The sequence below is a fragment of the Catharus ustulatus genome, chromosome 10 (genome assembly GCF_009819885.2).
Source record: "Catharus ustulatus isolate bCatUst1 chromosome 10, bCatUst1.pri.v2, whole genome shotgun sequence".
Classification (NCBI taxonomy): Eukaryota; Metazoa; Chordata; class Aves; order Passeriformes; family Turdidae; genus Catharus; species Catharus ustulatus.
The window spans coordinates 15,540,908-15,561,828 of record NC_046230.1 but is presented as its reverse complement, the minus strand read 5'-3'; the positions used below and the strand labels follow the sequence as shown (position 1 = coordinate 15,561,828).

Genomic DNA, 20,921 nt, shown 5'->3' with positions numbered 1-20,921 from the left:
GGATGCCCTGGTTGTGCTCGTGGGTCTGTCCCCTCCTCGAGCTGGGGATGCTGAGGGCGTGAGCCCGCACTCGCCTCCCTTGGGACTGGCAGCCCGCTGCTGTCCCTCACCTGCTGGCGCTGCTTGGCCCTCCGGCTCTCCCTCCCTCCCTCCCGGAGCCAGCACAGTGGGGACAGGGCTGTTCCAGCTCCTCCTGTCCAGCCGCGGTGTGTGTGACCGCCTTCCCCAGCGCACCTCAGCGCGGCCAGCCAAGGCAGGCGGCCATCCCCCCTGGCAGACCCTGGACATGCAGCACACGTGGGATAGCCAGCTACAGAGGGGGCAGTAGAGCAGTCATGGGAATTATGAGTGCTCTGATGCTGAAGGGCTTTCAGAGAGGCAGCTGTGCAAACACTCGTCACCCACGTACAAATCCTAACTTTTGAACCTACTCTTTTAATAAGGACAGTGTTCTGTTCACCTCGGCATTACCGGGAGAAATTTCACTTTAGTGATTTGCTAAGGTTTATTGAAGCAGGGGATTACAGACCAGGAAGGAGTGTCCTCTCTCTCGGGAGTGTGTTTGCCCAGTTACTGTAGTTTCCCTTTCTCCTGCACGAATATTTGAATATTGACACATCCGGACTCAGAAGAGGCGAAGTGAGGAAATGCTGTCTCCTTCAGAGGGCACGGCATGGGCTGGGTGGCGCTGCCTGCCCTCACCACAGGCTGGATGGAGGGGTGCTTCAGCCCGGACCTGCTGTAGTCCCAAACTATGAGATAAAGAGGTGATAATTCCTGATAAAGGTCCTGCTGGAGATAGGGATGGAGTTGCATTGTTTTGACACCGTGTTTTGCTGCATTCTGATGACTTAGGAGATTTTGCTGGAGATGCTTCCTGAGATTTGCAAACAGACAAACAGACTCGTGATTACCTGACCGTCCCGTTGCAAAGCCAAGGGGGTCAAAGGGGAGAAAAGCCACTGCAATCTTGCTCCACTGGCTAGAGACAAAGCAAGGCTGGTTTGCTCTGAAAACACTTGTGGCTGCAGGTCTCCAGTGTCCAGGCAGCAGTGCTGGTGTGATGAAACCCACCCCAGCTGCCTGGTAGCAAACTTTTCCAGTTATGTTTTTTTTCACTTTTGAAGGATTAGAGAGCTGTGATTCTGCATGTGTGTTTTCCTATGTCTCTGTGGACCACAATTTTATACTTCGGGAGTGAAGAGCAAAACAGCAAAGTTTTCTTTGGCAATGCAGAGATAACAAAGTAGATGCATTTATCTGTGTATTCGTGAAGAGCTCTGTTACAGGGAGCAGGGAAAACAGCGTGGTGCTGGCTGTTGGAGCTGGTTCCTGTGAGGAGCGATTCCTTGCCTGGTAAAGAGGCAGGGCAGAAACTCATGTGAACCTGAGGAGTTAGGAATGTCTGGATTTGATCATTGACATCTGCATAGTCCTTTCAGTCCAACAGTGTCCATCTACAAAGGAATGTGCAGTGTTCCTGGTGCTTCAGAGCGCTGACTGACCCTCCTGCCAGCCCCTACCCCGACAGACCTGGCAGCTCCTCACTGCTCCTTGCAGTGCAAGGTCAGCTCTGGACAGGGTTAAAAGTTACCAAGACACTTCTACCAGGTTCAGATCCTTCATCTACAGGCTCTGAGAAGCCACGAGAGGGAACAGAACCATTCTGTACAGGAAGGTCTTGGACTTTATACTGAACCTTCTAGGAAAATACAGGGAGGAGTCCTGGGTACCAATGATCCGATTGCACTGATACTGGGAGAGACATCAAGAGTGATCCTGGGGAAATGTGTGTGATACATGCTGCTAGCTCTTGGATGGGCTGAAATTCATGGCCACTCTGTCCTTGGGAAATTCTGGCTTAGGATTTATTTTATAATTTATCCTCGTGGCACTTTGGAGACAGTTTGTACCAAAACTGTAGTGTGAGTCTGGCTGCTTGCTCATACAGTAGGACAGCATTTGTGCTCAGTTTCTCCCCCTTCCTCCTTCCAGGAGGACACGGAATTAAGACTGGAGAAAGGGACATTCTGTGAGAGTTACTTTGGGGTTGCCTGGAGATGGATGCTGTGCTCCTGAGGGGCTGTACAGCCATCCCATTGCTCCTCTGTCCCTCTGGGTGCTGCACTGGGCAGGGCTACTGGGTGACAGAGTGCTCTTGGGTCAAACAAAGCCAATGAAAGGCAATAAGGACACACATTTCAGACCTCCTGCAGTCTTCATAGGCTGCAGCACAAGTTGCCAGTGTTTGTTCGACCACTGAACATCCCTGACAATCTGTACACAGTCCCCTCATGCACAGTGCCAGCCTCATGAACACCCAATTTGTATTTTGTTTTCTAGGCATAATTTGAGGTTGATATTTTTTATTCATGTTTCATGAAAAATTTCAAAACCCAGAAACTATTTCAGTGGAATCATCACAAGGAATTTACACAGCAAGATAAACACTGAAACTCTGCTTTCCCCCTTCATCACTCATCAATGTTCTCAGTGCTCTGGAATTTGCAGTGGATTTTACAGTATCCCTAAGAGCACCTAGTCTTTTCTGAACTGAGCACCTAGTCTTTCCTTCCTTTCCTTGATAGTGAAATATCCTATTTCTTTTCTTGGATGATTTTCTGCTTTGCTTCGATGGGCAAAATAAAAGCTTTTTACTCCATAATCACTGTGTTTTCTCCTCTGCCTGAGGTTCTTTTGTTTTTTTCCATTGAAAGTCCCAAACAGTTTTCACTCTATTTTCACCTAGTTTTTATACCTGACTTTTGGGAAGCACCATTCTTTCAGATCATTAATCTCAGCTGAAAGACCTGGGTTTGTCCAAGATGTTGCAATCTCCTCTCTATTCTTGAGGCTAAAGGTACTGCCGTAGTGACAGTCCTTAGCGATTGCCCTGCTCTTTAGTAAACACGAGAGTTGAGTTTTTTGTCCTTTACAATAGCATGACCAAGTGAGAAGAGGCGTGTGTACAGACAGTCCCTGAAATCAAACTGGGCTGTTTCTGTCTGCAGGTAGGGAGACTCCTCTAATTGCTCAGAAGGATTGCCCTCGTGTGCCACAGCCCTGGCTGCACCAGCCAAACTCTCAACACCTTGGTCATGTCGCTCCCTTGGGGGGTGTGAGTCAGAGAGCAGCCTCAGCGCTGTACTCAGCAGAGATCTCAGCTCTGTGGGTAGTAAACGATACCTGTTTCCTTTTCTGGCAAAAACAAGCGCTAACACTTGCCAAGACTTGCAGGTGAGCAGCCTGGTTTCCTCTTCTCTCAGACGTTTCTCGGGGAAGGTCTCTCTGTGCACGCCTGTGTTTGGGAAGCACAGGCTCACTCCGTCCTTGTGTACACTAAAGCTTACTCCCAGACTCCCCTGAATTCATCCTTGAGCTAGAACTCATGTAATAAGGGTAAACATCTGATTATTGTAAGTATGGGCAGGTGCACAGAGCAGCAGGTGTGCAGAGCAGGCATTATTCTGGTTTCACAGCGAAGGCACAAGCTTCACAACTGGACCAGAAAGTGGGAATGGCCAGACAGCAGCACTCCAGCCCTTGTTTCTGGTGGCAATTGGTTGTAGAGCCAGGAAATAATGCAAGAACATTGACCCTTCCCCAAAATGTGTCACAGCCCACCCTGATCCATGTCTGAATATATTTTGAGCCTGTGCCAGTATCTTTAATTTTGTTCACTCGATTTTTCCTCCATAAATTGAGCTGTTTGTTTTGTTTTTGTTTTTTTTAACTTCGGACACTAGCAGCATTCTGCAGGAAGGAGTTTTCCTGATTTACTCTATGCTTCACAGGAAAGTGCAACACCTTGTTTATTTTGAGCTCCGTGACTTGCTGTTTCATTTGAAGTTCCCAGCGTTCTGGAGGAAAAGGGCAGACTGGTAGGATCATGTGTGTTTAGCTCAGGTTTACATTGTCTAGAAAAACCTTAAAAAGACTTTGTTGTTTGTCTGCAGGCTGCTTTTTCTTCTCTCTCTCCCACTTACTCCTCCATCCGTCCAGGAGAAACACCCCTGCTGAACCTTAGCTCCAAGCACTGTTTTGCAGGCAGCGCCCAGATCTCTTTGCCCAGATGTCAGGAGGATCCAAGACCTCTGCAAATCTTCCCTGGAATTAGCCAGGGTGGTGTCCAGCCTGCAGTGAGGGGAGACTGTGTTTGGCCATGGTAGCAGCTGGAGCAGCCAAAGATCACAGCTTGCAGGGCTGGAGAGGGCAGCAGCACGAGGAAAGCTTAACCCTTCCTCTGCTGCTCACTCCTGCAGGACTGCCCTTCAGTACTAAGTTTTACAAAGAAATTGTTGGAGAACACTTCCTTCAAATGACTCCCGCTGTCCATAAACCACAGGGCAGTGAGCAGCACTAAAACCAGAGCTTTTTACCTACACAGATGAATTGAAACCATCATTTCCAGGAACAAAGCTCAGATTTCCTCTTTGGTATTGAAATTTGTGGTTGATGAAGGCAGCATCTGTTGGAGGGACTGATGGGATTTATTTGATACTGATTACACACAGGGAATATATTCTGAAAATGCAATTTAAAATCGGCTGTAGTAATTATTCCTTCTCAAATATTGGGGACAGAAACAGCATAAACCTATCTATGTTTGGTCAGCAGACATGACCTGGAATTCCTAATCAGCTGGAGATAAACCAAGCTAATAATCAACCCTCTTCTTGCAGTCATTCAAACATTCATATTTTCCCACCAGTTGTAATAAGGTTACGATTTTGGGAGTAGTTTAGTTCCACTCTCCACATGATGGATTTCATCTGGCTGTAGTGAAAGCGTGCTTATATGTAACACACTGAAGTGGTGTGAGGCTGGCTGAACTCCTGACTTCTCCTCCAAACCTCTCTCTAGTGAGGGCTCTGAAAGGAATCGTGTCTCCTCCCTGGCTTCTCAGTTTTCACCTGTTACCTTTGTTTTTCCTTCTCTTCTGAATCAGCAATCAACAAATGACCACAGGGCCTGAGACTGTGCCTCAGAATGCCCCAAAAACACTGGAATATTTATAGTCTGTAAGTAAGTGGTTTTGGCATGTGTAAAGCTGTACTTTGTGTGTCATTACCCACAGCTCTCAGGTCTTAGGGCTTGCCGTGCAAGGCAGTGAGCTGCTGAGGAATAAAGGTGGTCCTGCACTTGGCTGCTCATGTGTTGTTTCTCAAAGCAATACTGGAAGCTCTGATAGAGATTCCATGGCACGAAACCCAACCCTTGGAGGTCAAGAGATTTGACCTGTATGGTAGGATTTATTTTGTTTTCAATTTTTCTATTTTAGTATTGTTCTTTCACTGGACATTCTGTACCAGAGGCCAAATAGAAAACAGAAGTCAGACACAATCAAATTCCTGGAAACAATAAGTTTCATAGTACTACAGAGGTAATGGTGGGAAAAGCAGGGAGCTAAATGTTGTAAATAGAGGGTAGCTTTATATCATATCAACAACAAATGTAATTTTCAAAATGTATGAAACTAATCATGGTGTCATGATGGGACAGGTGTGGTGATGCACCTGGGGAAGAGGTTCAGCAGTGACGTGGCAGGTGGAAAGTGTGCCCTGTCAGAAGTGTCAGCCACAAAGTGTGGCCACTTTCTCCACCATGTGACACAAGGAACATGTGGAGCACAGCAGTTTCTGGTGTCAGAGTCCCAGGGCAGGAGAGGGGAAGCAAGGAGAATGAGTGAGACCCAGGCTGGACTGAGAGGGAGGCAGATCCCTGTGTCTGTGTCTGTGTGTCATGCTCAGCGCATGAGCCATGACAGGTCCTACAAGAAAGAAATCATCCCTGGTACCGTCCTTGGGAAGAGTTTTTTAAGTGCATTTCCAGGAGATGGACTCTGTAAAGACCTAGTCCTTGCTATCTACTCATCCTGTTTGCTCTCACCATGTTCCTGATGCCTCCAAGGTTTTAGTCATGATCCTCCAAGACTAGTTATAACAAGAATCACTTTTCTACCCAAATCTCACTAAGTGTCCAGCAGGAACTCAATGATGGATGATGCCCATGCTCATTTATGAACTTGATGCCCTAGTTATGAAATAAACTTCCTGAGACTGGCAATAATCTGATCACCTTCAGAATCATCACTGAAAAATTTTCCTCTTTGGAATAACCTCAGGTTGTTCTTCCTGAAATCAGATGAAAGGAGGAAGGGGAATTGGAATGGTATTACAAAGAGATACGGAGGAGAGAAGATGCCTAATGACTACACCTGAGATCCTCCAAAGGAATTGCTGTCCAGACAGTCCTGAAGACAGAGTTACCTCTGTGAAGTCAGAGTTACCACCATTTACATTGCTCAACCACTGACCAAGTCAGCCATCAAATCAAGTACCTGTGAGTCTGGTTTTGGGGGCAACCTTCACGCCAAGGAAGAGCCCAAGCTGTACTCAGCAGTTTAGAAATTACTCAAAGATTCTCATCTCAGGATATGGCTATGTCTCACCTTTCTGTGCCTGGACCACAACCTCTGCCCTTTTCCTAAGTCCTTATGACATGTCAGATAATTGGTGCCAGGAAGATAAAGTGATCCAGTGTCCTTCCTAGAAAGGCTCTGTCATAAATTCTTGCCAGATTTCTAGATCAGACTGTTAGGGACAATGTAAAGATTAGGAGATGAAGTTTCATATCTTTTTCAGGTTGTTGAACTTAGTCCCTTTCACATGTTGCTAGGAATTCCTCTGGGGATCAACAAGACCAAACCGGTTTGTGCTGTCCTTGGACACTGGAAAAATTGAAGAGACACAGATTACTGTGCTGTAGGAAATCTCATGACATGCCAGGAACAGTTAACAACTGCTCAGCATCCTCAGAAGTATGCTGGCCCTGTACACCCATCTTCCAACAAGTAGTTGTCTCTGGAAACTGAGAGGAGCAGAAGGATGGGATCTGTAAGTACTGACGTTCACTGTGGTCAGTCCTCTCTAAGGCACCCCAATCAGAGCCAGGTATTTCTGAAACACTCAGTAGCCCCTGCCGTGACACACGTGGCTGGATTTTTCAGTGCGGAGCACGGTTAAACACTTCAAGAGTATTTGAATATGGCAAATTATTCTAATGCCTGCAAGGAAATGAAACTCTTGAAAAGCCTTGGCTAAGTGCAAGACCCATCTGCGCTGAAAGCAGAACTGTGTGTTGGCAGAGAAAAGGGAAGGAGTTTCTTCCCTGGACTTTCCAACACACCCTTTATCGCTAGGACTGGGAGAGCACTCTGGGAACCCAAGGTCATATTTGAATGCCTGGAGGGAGTTTAAAACCCCAGTTATCAGGCTGGAGGTCGGAGGCAGGGGGTGTTTCTCTCACAGCTGTGTCTCTGCTCGTGAAACTCTCCCTTAAGCCCGATGTACACAGAGGCTTTGCCCACGGGTGTTTCGGGAGCCTCCGTGAGCCCACGCCCTGTGCTGTTGACAAAGGAGGTGCAAATGGAGCTTTAAGCCTGAAAAAGGGGAGGGATGATCCGCTTTGGGAGAGCGTGGGTGAGGAATTACACATCGTTGTAAAGAACAGAAACCGGGCCCTACATGAGCCAGGACCACCAGAATAGGGGCAGAGTAAAAGAAAAAGGACATGCTGTCTTTTCTTTTCCGAGTGCACAGAGAGACTCCGATGTGGAGGAGAGGACAGGACAGTGAGTGTGTCGGTAGGGACAGATGCCAGCAAGTGGGCTGACACTGATTTTAAGAGAGGCACAGCCCCAGAGCTCTGCAGGGAAACTCCTTGCAGATCCTGTACCCAAACCTGGCCCCCACTCATCTAACCAGATCTCGAAACTGTCCTGTGTTGATGGTCTGTGAATCACAGCAGCAACTCTTCTCCGAGCTCAGCTCTTGTCCTCCTGGGCTTTTTATAGCAGACCAAACATCCTGTTACCAAAGTGCGCATTTCTAACCCCGTAGTTTCATCCCTTTCTCGATGAGTCTCCCGGAGGGTCTTTGGTCACGCTGATAAGCAGGTTGGTGAGTATCAGAGAGAGGCACAGAGGCATGAAGCGGATGTTTTTGTGCAGTGAGTCACGGTGGGGCTGGGTTCCAGCCAGGGGAGCCCTGCACACCTGCAGCCCACTCAGGTGTGCTGAGGAGCAGCTTCCCGAGCTGGACACGGCACAGACCCTGCCACCTCCCCTCCTGTGCTCTTCTCCAGCACCGAGCCCTGACTGCTGCCCTCCCTTCCCTCCCGCACCACTGCTAGTACTGCTTGTGCTTCCCTGCATTTAATCACGCTGGTATCAGCGCACGGGAAAGTTCAGCTCCTGCTGGGAAAGACACGCTTGGATGAGGATGACGCCGCAGGGACGTGGCAGGGCATCAACAGGGTGCCTGGGGACGAGGGCTGTGGGCTGGAACCTGCGACATGCCGAGCAAAGGCGTGTCTGCTGCACTGCCCTCTGCCAGCACACCCTGCGTGCCGCTGGAATGCGCTGAGAGCGCCGCGAATTCTCAGGAAAGCCGGGTGCTCACACACGTTTTCACCGATACAATCTCACACGCCCAGGCTGAGAGTCCTGCCCCGGTGCTAAAGAGGAGAGGGACTCCTCGCTCTCCACCTAAAGGCACTCAGGGCCTCGTTTTCCCCTCGTTTTCTACAATGGGGTTAGTAACACATCATTGAGATTATGTGTTTCTCAGGTGTGGGATTTCATAGGCAGCCATAAAACTAAATTTATTGTACTGGGGAGAGCATGGTACTTTGAGAACATGAAAAGACTGTAATGAAATGCTTGTTTTAGCATTTATTGCTATGGAGTGACTAAAAAAGCTGTTTTAAAGGAGTGTGTGCAAGCATCATACCTGTGTGCAAATTATACACAGACACACACGTACAAACACAGTTTTTACTCACCAATCCTTTAAGCTGTCATCTACTAGAATACACCTTTGCTTTCCTATTTTCCTTTAATCTTATGTATTGCCTGCTTGGAAAATCATAGGCTGCTCAGAAGTCTTAGTATTTTCCTTGGGGTTACTGAGCTAAAGCCCAGCCAAATCCCAAGGTTTTGAGGGGTACATTACACACTGCTCTGTAATTTATTTGTGCACACATCTCGCATCCAAGGAGCACTGCTCTGGAGGTGAACACCCTTAGAGGCCATGCATGGTGGTGTGAGAAGCAGGAAAGTGGAGGGGGTACAACCAGGAGGGAGGAGTGGGAAGGGTTGGGCAGACAAGCCCATGGAGCAGAAGAGCTCTTAGGGAGACCCCTTCCAAAGCTGTCCATCAGCTCTGAGTGCTGAGCCCTTCCTGCTGACAAGCCCCTGGCCCTGAACCCGAGTCAGCTCCCAGGCTGCTGGCCTGTTTGCAGAGAGGTTTGTATTCCATGCATGAATGCACAGCATCGCCACTTCCTCCTTGCTCCAGGCTCTCTGCTACGCTAAATATCAGACACTGAGGAAGTCAAGGCAGAACACCACCCTTCTGTGCTCATGGGACTGCAACCTCAGTGGGGTGTTGCTGCAAAAATGGTTTTGTCAGTAGACGGTGACAGCCACCTCCCAAGACTGGCAGTAGTTTCTCTCTCTCTAACATAAATAGCCCGGCTTTAACAGAGAGCACAGACCACCTTGTGTTAATGAGTAATAAAAGCAATCGACCCATGGTGCATTTGTCCCTGAGCTGGGACTGAGTGTAGTCAAGGTGATAAAACTCTGACATTAGCAAAGTTTTCAATACTACACAGAGTAAGAGCCCGACAAGGCCAAGCTCTGACAATCAAATATTAGGATACCCTAATACTTTTTTGTTCATGTCAAAGCTCAGTTAGCATATGTAGTACAGCCTACAAATTCACTGGAAAGCTACTCTGAGTCTGCCAGCCAGGTTTTGAGCTATACAAAGACATCTTGGGAGGTTATTTTGAGAGAGCTGTTTTCTGAAACTGAGGGGACATCTGTCATGCAAGTTAGGAAAGCAGACCATGATGAAAAACTGCTACAGACATTCTTCCAGAGGATGCTGACTTGTTTTAAATAAAGAATATTAAACATGTATCTTGCCATTTTCTGATAAATAAAGAATATTGGTTTCTTTCTAGCAACTACAGCAGATTCTGTGGGATTGTTTGGAGACAAGGACCTAAAGAAGGACCAGATATTGGATTGGTCTCTCCACCAGGTGAAAAGCCACAAACCATCTTCATTGTGTTGCACGCTGGAGCAGCCTTACAGCAGGGAAAGCTGGAGGATCCTGACCTGCTCTGCTGCCCAGGCCGGGATGCTCCAGAGCCCCAAGCTAGATGCAAATGGCTGGAGCCACTTCCTGTCCCCAGTGACTCATGGCCAGGGAAGCACTGGCATCCTGCTCTAGGAAGGGTCACTGTCCTGCCCTGCCCTGCAGGGAAGGTGAGCACAGGGAGGTGGAAGGAGCTGGGACAGCAACACATTGCTGGGCATGTGGAAAATAAACAAGTTGTTGTAGGACTACAATAGCAGCTGTGGAGAGATGGAGTCAAGCACAGGTAGCACTGGTGCCTCATGTGCTGCCTCCATCCCCTAGTGGAGCTTGCCTCTTGGTCTGACATCCATGGACATTTGATGGGCTGGGCTGGAAAAGCAGAGTATGATATGCCCAGCACAAAAGCTTAGAAACACCTCTCTGGCTATCACCATGGGAGATTTTCACTTTCCACCTCTGCCATGCTTCTATTGTGACACTTTCCCCATGCACCAAATAAAAGAAAATGTCACCTTTCTTTCCTCTGTGCTTTTCCTCTCTGAAAGCAGCTTGCATTTGGGTACAGGACAGAAGGAGAAGCAAGGACTTTCATATGGCTGTAATACATTTCCTGGTTAATTAATCCAGGCTCTATTGCTGTTAAGTTCTGGTCTTGACACTGCTAAGGACTTAATGCTGATTGGAGGAAGGCTGTCTCAGATTTTTCAGGCCTTTTCTAGCTCATCACACCACTTTTCTGAGTTGCCACTTTAACAACTGACTAGGATGCTTTTTAAAAATGGGTGCAGACAGAGGTTAATGAACACAGTACAAGACAGGTATAGAAAGATGATGTGTATTTTCAGTACCTGTCTCACACAAATGAAATCTATGTACATACATGTGCTAATGAAGGTCATTGTCCTTTATGGGATCTGTGTGGCCACTGCCAGGTCCCCGTGGGTCAGAGCTGGTGAAAACATGAAGCTACCCTTGTCACAGAAAGACATGAAGTGAAAATCATGAAGGTTTATTTGACTTATCCAGACATTTGGATACCAGAAAACTCAGCAGAAAACATCATATCCACATAACCACATCAGGACCTGCATCTGGGAAAGACGGAAGAAGAAAAGTTCCTCACTTGTCAGCTTCTACAAATGGAATTAGGAAACAGAAAGCAGACAGCTGAAGCAGCAGAGCATCCTGGCTTTATGACCTGGGACTTTAGTTCTCCTCTTAAGCCTCCCAAAGCTTGTGGTGAGAGCCTATTCCACAGAGTGACCTCTGAGTGAGCCTGGTATCGAGTGTAAAAGTTGTAGTTTCTGTCAGCAAAACCGCCTCGTGACGCTATGGATGGACTCATACGGGTTACCTATTGTGAGAATAAACTTCTCATTGCTGTGGCATTTGCAGGGGAATCCCGGAGAAGCGGAACTTGGAGCAGCTCTGTAAAGGCACCGCTTGGCTCCATCTGGAGGTGACGGCTGAGATGGCAAACACAGCAAGGGGCTGGGAGCAAGGCTGAATGAGGAGCAAGAGCCTGCTCCTCTGCCCTGTGCTGAATATCTGCCCGTTCACGGCAGGTCTTCACCTGTCACTGCTCCTCTTTGCATCCAAAAATAATGATCACTGAGGATGTGGTGGTTTCTGTGCATTTGTACCTTTGGGGTGGGAGGAATTTCTAGTCCCACTCCCCTTTGGTTTTCCTGAAAGGTGTTCTGGAGCCCTGATGGCTTTCTCAGCACTACACCAGAGGAGACATTGAGAATCCTCTTGCAGAGGCCCCAGCCTGCTGCCCCTGGCAGCCTGTGTGAGGAAAACAGGAAGTTTGCAATCAGAATAGGCAAGCAGGGAAATTCCAACCAACTGAAATCCTCCAGAGAATGGCATTGGTTTGAAAACTTCAGGATTTCCACATGGGAGTTGTACTCATGCCATGAACAAATTGAGGCCCAGGGCATGAGAGGTACTGAGGTTTGACTCAAATTCAGAATATAGAGTTCCATACCTGGGATGGGCGTGGATCTTGGCTCTGAAGGGCCAGGAGTGCTACCTTTGCATTTCCCTCCCTAGTGACATTCCTGCATTGAGCTAGATCATCACTGCACCAGAGACCAACAGGGTGACAGCCAAGGGATCTACACCAAATCACTTTATAATTGCCCCCTGCTATGGCATAAACCATTGAACAGGAATAAATATGTGTGTGCACGTGAGAGCTCCTCTCTGTGTCCCTCAGCAGTGCCCAAAACTTCTGCCCTGGAGAACAAGTTTTGACTCTTTTTTCTAATCCCTATTTTGACAAAAGCTGCCATGATTCCTGCCTCCCCTGGCAGTCCAGGCCTCCAGCTACTGCATGTCCCTTGTGCACAGCCCCATTTCTCTTCAGTCAGGCATGACCAGAGCTGTGGTGCAGGGTGGATTGGCTGCAGCGGCTCCCGTGGGCGCTCTCACCTCCTCCTGACCCCTGGCAGGTGAGCCCTGCTCCTGCAGCCATCAGTGCCACATGGCACCTGCACAAGTCAGGAGGTGCTGCTCTTCATGGTCACTGCCAGAGGTGCTGGCCATCTGGGACTCTGAGACCCTGCCTCTGCCCTGGCTTTAGGAACAGGGCTGGGCACTGCTATTTGCACTCCCCTGCATTGCTGAGCCCCTGCTGGCATGAAGTTTGTCCTCCAGTACCTGGGGTGCTTTTTTGCTTTTTTCTCTGCTGGGTTTTTGATAATATCTACCTGGACAGACTGCTGGATGGTGAATGCTGATGACTCCCTGGAGGTAAGACTGGAGGAGAGCCTGATCACCAAAACCACTGTGTCCTAGAGAGAGTTTGTTCCTGGTATCATTGCTCCACTCCATTCTCATGTTCTTTCTCTCTGGTGTGCTGGATGAAAGTGGATGAGAATGAAAATAATTAAGTGGTATTTCGTGTAATTCTCTTTCCCAGACTTTTTTATCCAGAGTGTGCTCTTACTTAGTAAGTTCAGGAAAGATCTACAGGCACTAGTTTTAAATGTGCATGAACTTGAGAGGAGTTATCCTGTACCTCCAGGCTGCATGGATATTTTGGAGATGTTTCTAGCTCTGTAGTTCAGACTTCTTGGTGGAGACACCCAGCATGTACAACTGTGCTCTTCAAGTCTTTTTCTGAACAGCCAATGAGCTACAGTGCTACCAGAAATCTAAGGGGAGCAAGGGGGACTCAATATCTCCTGGAAGTCATGTGGACAGTGGCACTCTCACACTAGAGAAAGGTATTGGCAAAAGTTAATTGCAAAGAAGGGAGAAGATCGCTGCTTACAGGCAAGGTGTGCCCCAAAGACTCCATGCCCAAATCATCACTGTTTCCTCAGTACTCAATACTGCAAATTTGTAATTTTCTTCCCAGCACAGCCATTCTTTTCTGTACATTTAAGCTGCAGGTCCACGGTGTAGGAATCTGCTCTCTGGAAAATTGGATCGTTTAGGCAGTGAAGGTGAAACACCTTCCAGAACAGAAAGTTTGGCTGAATATATCAGGAGGAACCTTTTTATCTGCTATCCAGCATATAAAAAATACTCCTCTGCACTCAGTGACTACAATGCAGCATTTAGCTGCAGTACATGAAAAGGTGAATTTTCAAGGAAAGAAGGATAAAACTAATTACAAGAAAAAATTTTCTCTATGCCACAAGAAATCCTGACAGTCTGACTGTCAGAGACCCTGAAAGGTGGATGTAAGTGCTGAGGTGATGATCCAATGCAGTGCTGTTCTTTCCTGGTGGTCACTGTGTGTGCTCAGTGAGCCTCTTTACAGGGCAAATGGAGCACGCCCAGTGATGCTGGATGGGATATGACTCTTCATTTGGGAGATATTTCAGATTCCTTTCAGGAAGTACTCAGATGAAGGTATCAGTATGCTCAGAAGAGCCAAAGGAATCCAATCGTGGGGAAAACCAGGTGAGAGAAGCCCAGTCCCCGAGCAAAGTGATCCAGTAAAGCCCCGGTCCATTACCCTGAGGCTGTGTAACCTTGTCTTCCTGGCGCAAAGGCACCTGCGATGGGCTGTCCCAAGCGCTCCATTAACACCCAGTTCGGTTATTAGCAACCACTATTCTCACATTCCGGCTCTGAGTGTGAATACTAAATAATGGAGTAAAACGCCCCCAGCCTTAATATCTGACCACTGATCTCCTTAATGACCCTAATGACTCACTGCCTCTCTAAACAGGGGAATGTCCACGGCCAGAAAGGCGTGGAGTCCACAATGACTCCTGTTTTCAGCTGGAAAAAGGGTAAGTTAGGCAACTCCAGGAGAAGGGAGCTCCATCCTTCAGCAGCTGCTGGCTCTTGGCTGGTAGCTTGGCTTTGACACTGGTCCCCAGCAGCTGGGGAGGATAAACTCACTGTGGTCCCACTGGAGAGGAGCATCCCAGGAAGAAGAGGCCAGGGAGTGCCAGGAGCAGCCACCTCCAGAGAGGCAGCTTTCACAGCCCCTCACCCCCTTCAGAAACAACAGGTTGCAGCCATACAGAAAGTTGCTTGAAGTTGGTGACTCCCTGTGAAGCTTCAACACAGGGCTGGGTCAATTTTTGCAGTAGTTTGTAGTGGAAAAAGCCCATAATCTGCTTCTCAACGAGTATTGTGTAGACAGTCCCTCCCTGTTGCAGGTGGATTATAAATCCCAGCACTGCTGTTAAACGCTGCCTGTTTCACTCTCAGGCTGGGCTTGCAGTCATTGTCTGCTGGCACGGAGCACGGTAAAACACTGTGACTAACATCGCTTACGTGTTTGTCTTCTCCGCTTTCCCCAGAAGGAGAAGTGTGTGCTTGTTCTGTCATTTTCTTTTCTTTCTGTATGAGAATTACTTTAATATTAATTATACATTATGAATAGGATATAATTATATGTATTACAGTCATTATGCAGTTCATGTTTTACATGCACACTTGTGTTAAGGAAAGCAGGTTGTGGCAGCGAGTTTTGTACTGGGAGGGGGATGAGGAACATGGCTGTGATGTTTTGCTCTGGGGGAGAGAAGTGGTGGGGAATTACTGTTACCAGCATGGTGCAACCATGGGATGGGGAAATCCACACACCCACATGATGCCCCATGCCCTGACCCCTGTCCCCTTTACAGCAGCCAGCTCCCATGTGCCTGAAGGTCTGAGCTGTCTGCGCAAGGGAAGGTGCCCAAGGGTGGCTTAGGAGCAGATTAACAACCAGAAGGATCAGCAGTGCACCAAGCAGAAGGGAGCAAGTGTTGGCCCTTGGCAGCAGAAACCAGAAAAGCTCAGCAGAGGCTCAGGACAGCCACAAGTTCCCAGAGCAACACAAGTCCCCCTGCACCAAGCAACAGGACATTTATCCCTGGCTGCACACAGGCTGTGTAGAGATGGGCTGGCTCCTGCTTTGCCCATGCTGGCTCTAGCAGGAGTAGTGACAACTGAAACATCCAAAGAAACAAAAAAACTTAATCAAGTTTTTGTTAGCCTGGGAAGGGGGTTATTTCACAAGCTAGACCATAACTGTTGTGCTTCAGAGCTCTGTTTTGCTTGGAGGGTGACAAAGCCTGGAATCCTGCTAGTCTCTTTATAAAAAATTTAGAAGTAGATGCTGCTTGTATGATTCAAAAAACAGTAATAATATCAGCAAGTGAGGAAGTAAGTGACATTATTAGCTGAATACAGAGTAGTATAAATAAGCCTATGGTGGTTTAGGAGGAAAGAGAAATTATAAAAATACAAGTGGAAGAAAGTGTAATTTAATGAAAATATGCTAATTTCAAGCACAGCCTGAAGAGTGGTGAGTTAAGACAGAAGAGGACCTGCAACTGCATTGAGAGGGCTATGGTAAAAATACATTGAATGTAAACATGGCAAATTGTTTTACAATACTCTCTTCTCTTGAAAAGCACAGAATCAATGAAATTAGTTTTTTCCATCACTGCTTGCTTCTCATTTTTCATCATATTTTTCATTAAATATGCCCTGAAATTCTCAGAAATGTTAAGCACTTTTCATCTCCATGAAACAAAAGATGTAGATTATTTTTGTTCAAATATAAATAGCATCTCTTCTGCCAGTCTGAAGTAGTGAGTCATTTTTCCTCACCTTTGATCCAGAGAGCAGTGTCACAGAGGAGGTGCACAATTTGGCTCAGACATTGTGTTGTGGAGAAAATATTGGTCTTGGCTACAGACTTCAATACATCCTGAATAAGACTTCATTATGTGTCTGAGATATGTTATTATCTGCTTTGTGATTTACACAGTGGAAGAAAAATGAATTTATTGCATCATCCAAGCAAGCCTGGTCCCCTTCCCCTGCACGAAACTCATTTGCTGGAAGAGTTTCTCTTTCCATTAACTGCAGCGGGTGTTGCTGGCAGCAGTGGGCAGGCTGGAGTCCAAATCTGCACCAACATTAACTCTGCTCCTTGTATGAGCAATTCCAGGAATATTTCAGAGGTGCTCGTTGCCATATTTGCATTGGTAATGAAAACACCTCCCATAGTAAAGTGATTTATGGGAGGCTGGGCTGGGAATGGTATCTACAGCTTGAGGACAGCTCAGACGATTAACCATGATGCTACTGCATGTTGTGCCCCAGTCTGGATGTCTCAGTGGTGACTGTGGCTTGGGCACGCGTGGTCCCAGGGCTGGCAGCACAGCGGGAGCCCCAGGGCCAGCATCAGCACCGGCTCCCTCTCATTTTCCAGCCAGCGTTTACAGCTGAGTCATCCGGGGACAGCCCTCCCCAGGTGTCTGCAGAGGGGCTGCATCCAGACTCCTGTGCACTCCCCTCCCACCCTCTGAGCTGCTCCTCCTCCGTCAGGAGGATGGTGTAAGGGAGGGGAGCAAAGTCTCAGGTTGTCTGGTCCATGGCCCTGCCCAGCTCAGCCTAGACAAGCATTTGGCAATGAGTGAACAAACCTGCTCTTAGATATTTTTGGTCAGCCACCCCCCAGCTCCTCCCAGAAATTTCCTTCAAAATTTTTATCCTTACCAGTAGGCAAGGTTTTTTTCCTAATGTCTAGTCTGCATTTTTTTGCTCTAATGTAAAAGCATTGGTAGGGACACAGAAAACATTGTCCTTTTCCTCCATCCTTTTGCTTTCTCTCTTCAATCCAAACACTCTGGTTTCCCATCATTGTAACTGGACCAGGATTTCTGTTGAAGGGCTGAGATGACCACCTGCTGTGTAGGTGGATATTTTAACCTATGCTCTTTTTTGTCTTCTCAATCCATAGGTGAGTACAAAATGCCGTGGCCTGTGGTGGGAATGTGTCACAAACGTTTTTGATGGGATCCAGACTTGTGATGAGTATGACTCCATCTACGCTGAGCATTCTGGTATGTAAGAGTCAGAGATCTTTCTACAAGTGGTGGGGCATTTGAGTGTAGACTAAGAGTATCTGTTCTACTCAGTGACAGATTATTAGAGGCATGTTTCTTTTCTCAGTCAGGTATTACTCCCAGGGGAAGCTGATAAAAGCTCAACACCAGAAAAAAATGTTCCTATAAAATCTGATGCCATTACCTGCCCACATTTCTATTCCCTGTGCATGAGGATGATCTGCTTTTGTCCTGCAGTGAAGCTGGTGCTGACCCGAGCCATGATGATAACAGCAGACATCCTGTCAGGATTGGGATTTCTCTTCCTGGTCCTGGGACTGGACTGTGTGAAGTTCCTTCCCGACGAGCCACTCATCAAGCTGCGCATCTGCCTGGTGTCTGGGGTTTTGTTGCTCCTTGCAGGTATTTCCCCACTGTGTCCGTTCTGTAGGACACCCTTTAGCAAAGTGGGGAAGCGTTAAAAGCCTTCTTTTATTTTGGGTGGTGATTTTCTGTAGGAGGAAGGATCTTCATTTGATTCATTTGTGTAATGCAGTTTTTTCTGTTCACCACCTGCCCCAAACAGCATGGAGCTGAGTTTATCTGCTCCAGTCCAAGTTTTAACCAGGTGACTTGGCTTTGGGTGACTGAGATCCATTTATTGCTGTTTCATTGTGGAGCAGTTGAGGTTGTTGGTATGGCAAACAGACCTTGCTGTAGGTCTCTAGACTGGCTACTGAAGGACTAGAGAGTCCTGGCATCCTGGTTTGGTTCCTGGCTCTGCCACAGATTGTGTGACCTTGGGCAAGTCACTTAGCCCAAAATCTCTGCAGCTGATCTCTAATAAAAGGATAATAACATGTCTGTCCCTTCTAGGTGATAAATTCCCTACTAAGTGAGCTGCTTTGCTGTTACAGCCAGTGGGAGAATTTTAAATACAAAAATAAATAGCCAACTGGTACCAAATAATATCATTTGACTTTATGCTAATACCAAATAGCTACCTCTTCTTCAGTCTAAGCAGATTTACTAACTCACCCCAGCCACTGGGAGAATGTGTAAAACACGTTGAGAGGCTCCTTTAAACATCTCCCATTCACTTCTCAAAGTTTGTCTGAAAAGCATCATCAAAGTTCTGAAAATCAAAACAGATCAGAAAATTAAATTCTCGAGACAACTTTACAAGCAGCAGAGGGGAGGAGCTTTCTGCCTTTTTCTGCAGAAACCTGAGTGCTGCCAGTGTGCTGGAGGTGTGAGTGCCAGGCCGTGAGGTGCAGCCCCTGCCTGGCAGCACAGGGCATCAGCAGGAGCCAGGCTGGACCTGCCAAAGGCTGAGCATGGACAGGGGCCAAACCCTGCCATCCCAGGAAGGAATTCCCACCCTGAAGTGTGACCCAGCAGCTATAGCTCTAGATCTGACCCCCACAGCTCTGTGTGTGGCACCTCTCTCCCTGTGCAGGTCTCCCTGGCATCACGGGCTCCGTGTGGTACGCTGTGGATGTCTACGTGGAGCGCTCCTCTCTGCTCTTCCACAACGTCTTCCTGGGCATCCAGTACAAGTTTGGGTGGTCCTGCTGGCTTGGCATGGCAGGCTCACTTGGCTGCTTCTTGTCTGGGTCCCTGCTCACCTGCTGCATGTATCTCTTCAGAGGTGAGGAAGCACGGCTGAAGCACAGCCCAGGGAGAGAGCCAGTGCTCAGGGTGTGCTACAGGTGCACAGGGTGGGGAAAGTCCTTTGCTCATCTCCAGTGGTGATATTTTCAGCTGTAAATTGGGAATAGTCTTAGGCAGATGTAGAAAGCACATCAAGGTGTTGGTGTGGGAGCTGAGGTGTAAGGATGACATGAAGTGTGTTGTTGTTATGTCACATCTCGCAGTGCTGCTTTCCCTGGATAACGAAACTTTGCAGCTGAAAGTCACCAAGCACTCATTAGCAGTTGCTATTTTTCTCCCTGTGCATCACAGAGACCAGTTCTGGAAGATTCCATTCTGCCTACTCCTTGAGGAAAGGCTATTCCTCAGCTGTGACCGTCGTAACAAACCCTCATTTGCTGCCCTCACAAACAGCCACCTCCAAAATGTATGCAGTGGACACAAGGGTGTGAGGAGGAGGTAAGTGCTGCAGAAAGAGCTCTGCTTTTATTTCTGGTGCATTGCACAGAGACTCAAGCTCTTGTGGTTGTGATACAGATGCAGTTGAATTTCAAGGATCTACTGTACACTACAATGTTTGCATTATGAGTGCTTCAAAATACCTTTCCTTCAAGAAGGTAAAACTCTGAGAAGATCCTGCTTTCTGGAATCCTCTTGCCTTCAGTGATGAGGCTGCTTGCATAAGCATGGACTGAAATAACCAACACAAACTCTTTTCAGCATGTGTCTCAACACTATTGGTAGAAGTGAGATAAATCAGCCATTCCTGAATCAGACTGCAGCGTTCTGCATGAAGATCCCCAACCTGCAAGATGGATCTGTTCCCTGTCTGGCAGTGTGTCAGCAGAGTGTACAAAGGAGAAAATCCTGGCAAAGGGAGGGACTGACTGACTGACCAACATCTGCACCCTGTGCACTCAGCATGGTGCTCTGCCCCTCTCACAGCCAGCTGGGGAGCTTTGCAGGAGATAAGAGCTGTGTTAAATATCTGACCCTCTCTTTGGTCCATGAACCTCTGCACTGAGAAAAGATTGTAAATGCCAGGTGCATTCTTCCCTGAAAAATACAGTTCTTCTCAGTGTTAAAAGGTACATTACAGATGCTCTAAACTCATGGAAATCTGGAAATTGCCAGCTTCATTCTGCTTAATAAAAACATTGCTTGGACAAAGTGAGTGAAGATGCAAAATCTGAACTTGTGCATTACAATATATCTACATTAGCTAGAAACAAGGATAAATGATACTAAAATCTATTGTCCCTTTCCATTAAATGGTATTTAAACCTAGTTCAGGACTGCTGTCCCCTGCTGCAATCCAGGCTGCCATAGGCTGGATGGGGTTAGAGCATCAGCCAGGTCTTCACTAGGATGGGGGAGGAAACACTCTGTATGGCTTTACATGTTCCCTAAGTGGATGTGAACTTTCTTTCATGCCTTTAGTAGAGACAGAAGGTGAGACAGAGTTTTGTAGGAACTGTCCAAAGGCAGTCCTTTCTGCCCATGGGCACCACACAATGTTATGGGCACTGAGGGTTGAGAAAAATCTCCTGGCACAGAGATTTACCTGCTTAGGGGCAATGGAGAAGCAGAGGTGGAGTCTCTGGGTGTGCACAGCTGTGGGTGCTGAAGCACTGCCACAGGCAGGCTTCCCCCATGGACTGCGAGATGGGGAGGCTGGATTTCCTTCTCCAGACAGTATGAAGGGAAACCTTGTGTTGTGTGGGCCAGAGGGAGAAGGGCTGGCTGAGGATGGAGTGAGCTGTATCCCAAGCAGCACTTCTGATAACTCCTCTGATGGAAA

The 20,921-nt window shown here is 47.5% G+C and overlaps 1 protein-coding gene across 1 annotated transcript; it reads left to right on the top strand.

Moving 5' to 3' along the window:
- Positions 1-12,812: 12,812 nt before the first annotated feature.
- CLDN16 (claudin 16) lies at positions 12,813-19,572 on the top strand. The gene is made up of 5 exons (XM_033069238.1): positions 12,813-12,929; positions 17,383-17,485; positions 17,726-17,890; positions 18,927-19,118; positions 19,433-19,572. The coding sequence occupies exons 1-5, from the start codon at positions 12,816-12,818 to the stop codon at positions 19,570-19,572; spliced, it is 714 nt and encodes a 237-aa protein (XP_032925129.1). The 5' UTR covers positions 12,813-12,815.
- Positions 19,573-20,921: the final 1,349 nt, after the last annotated feature.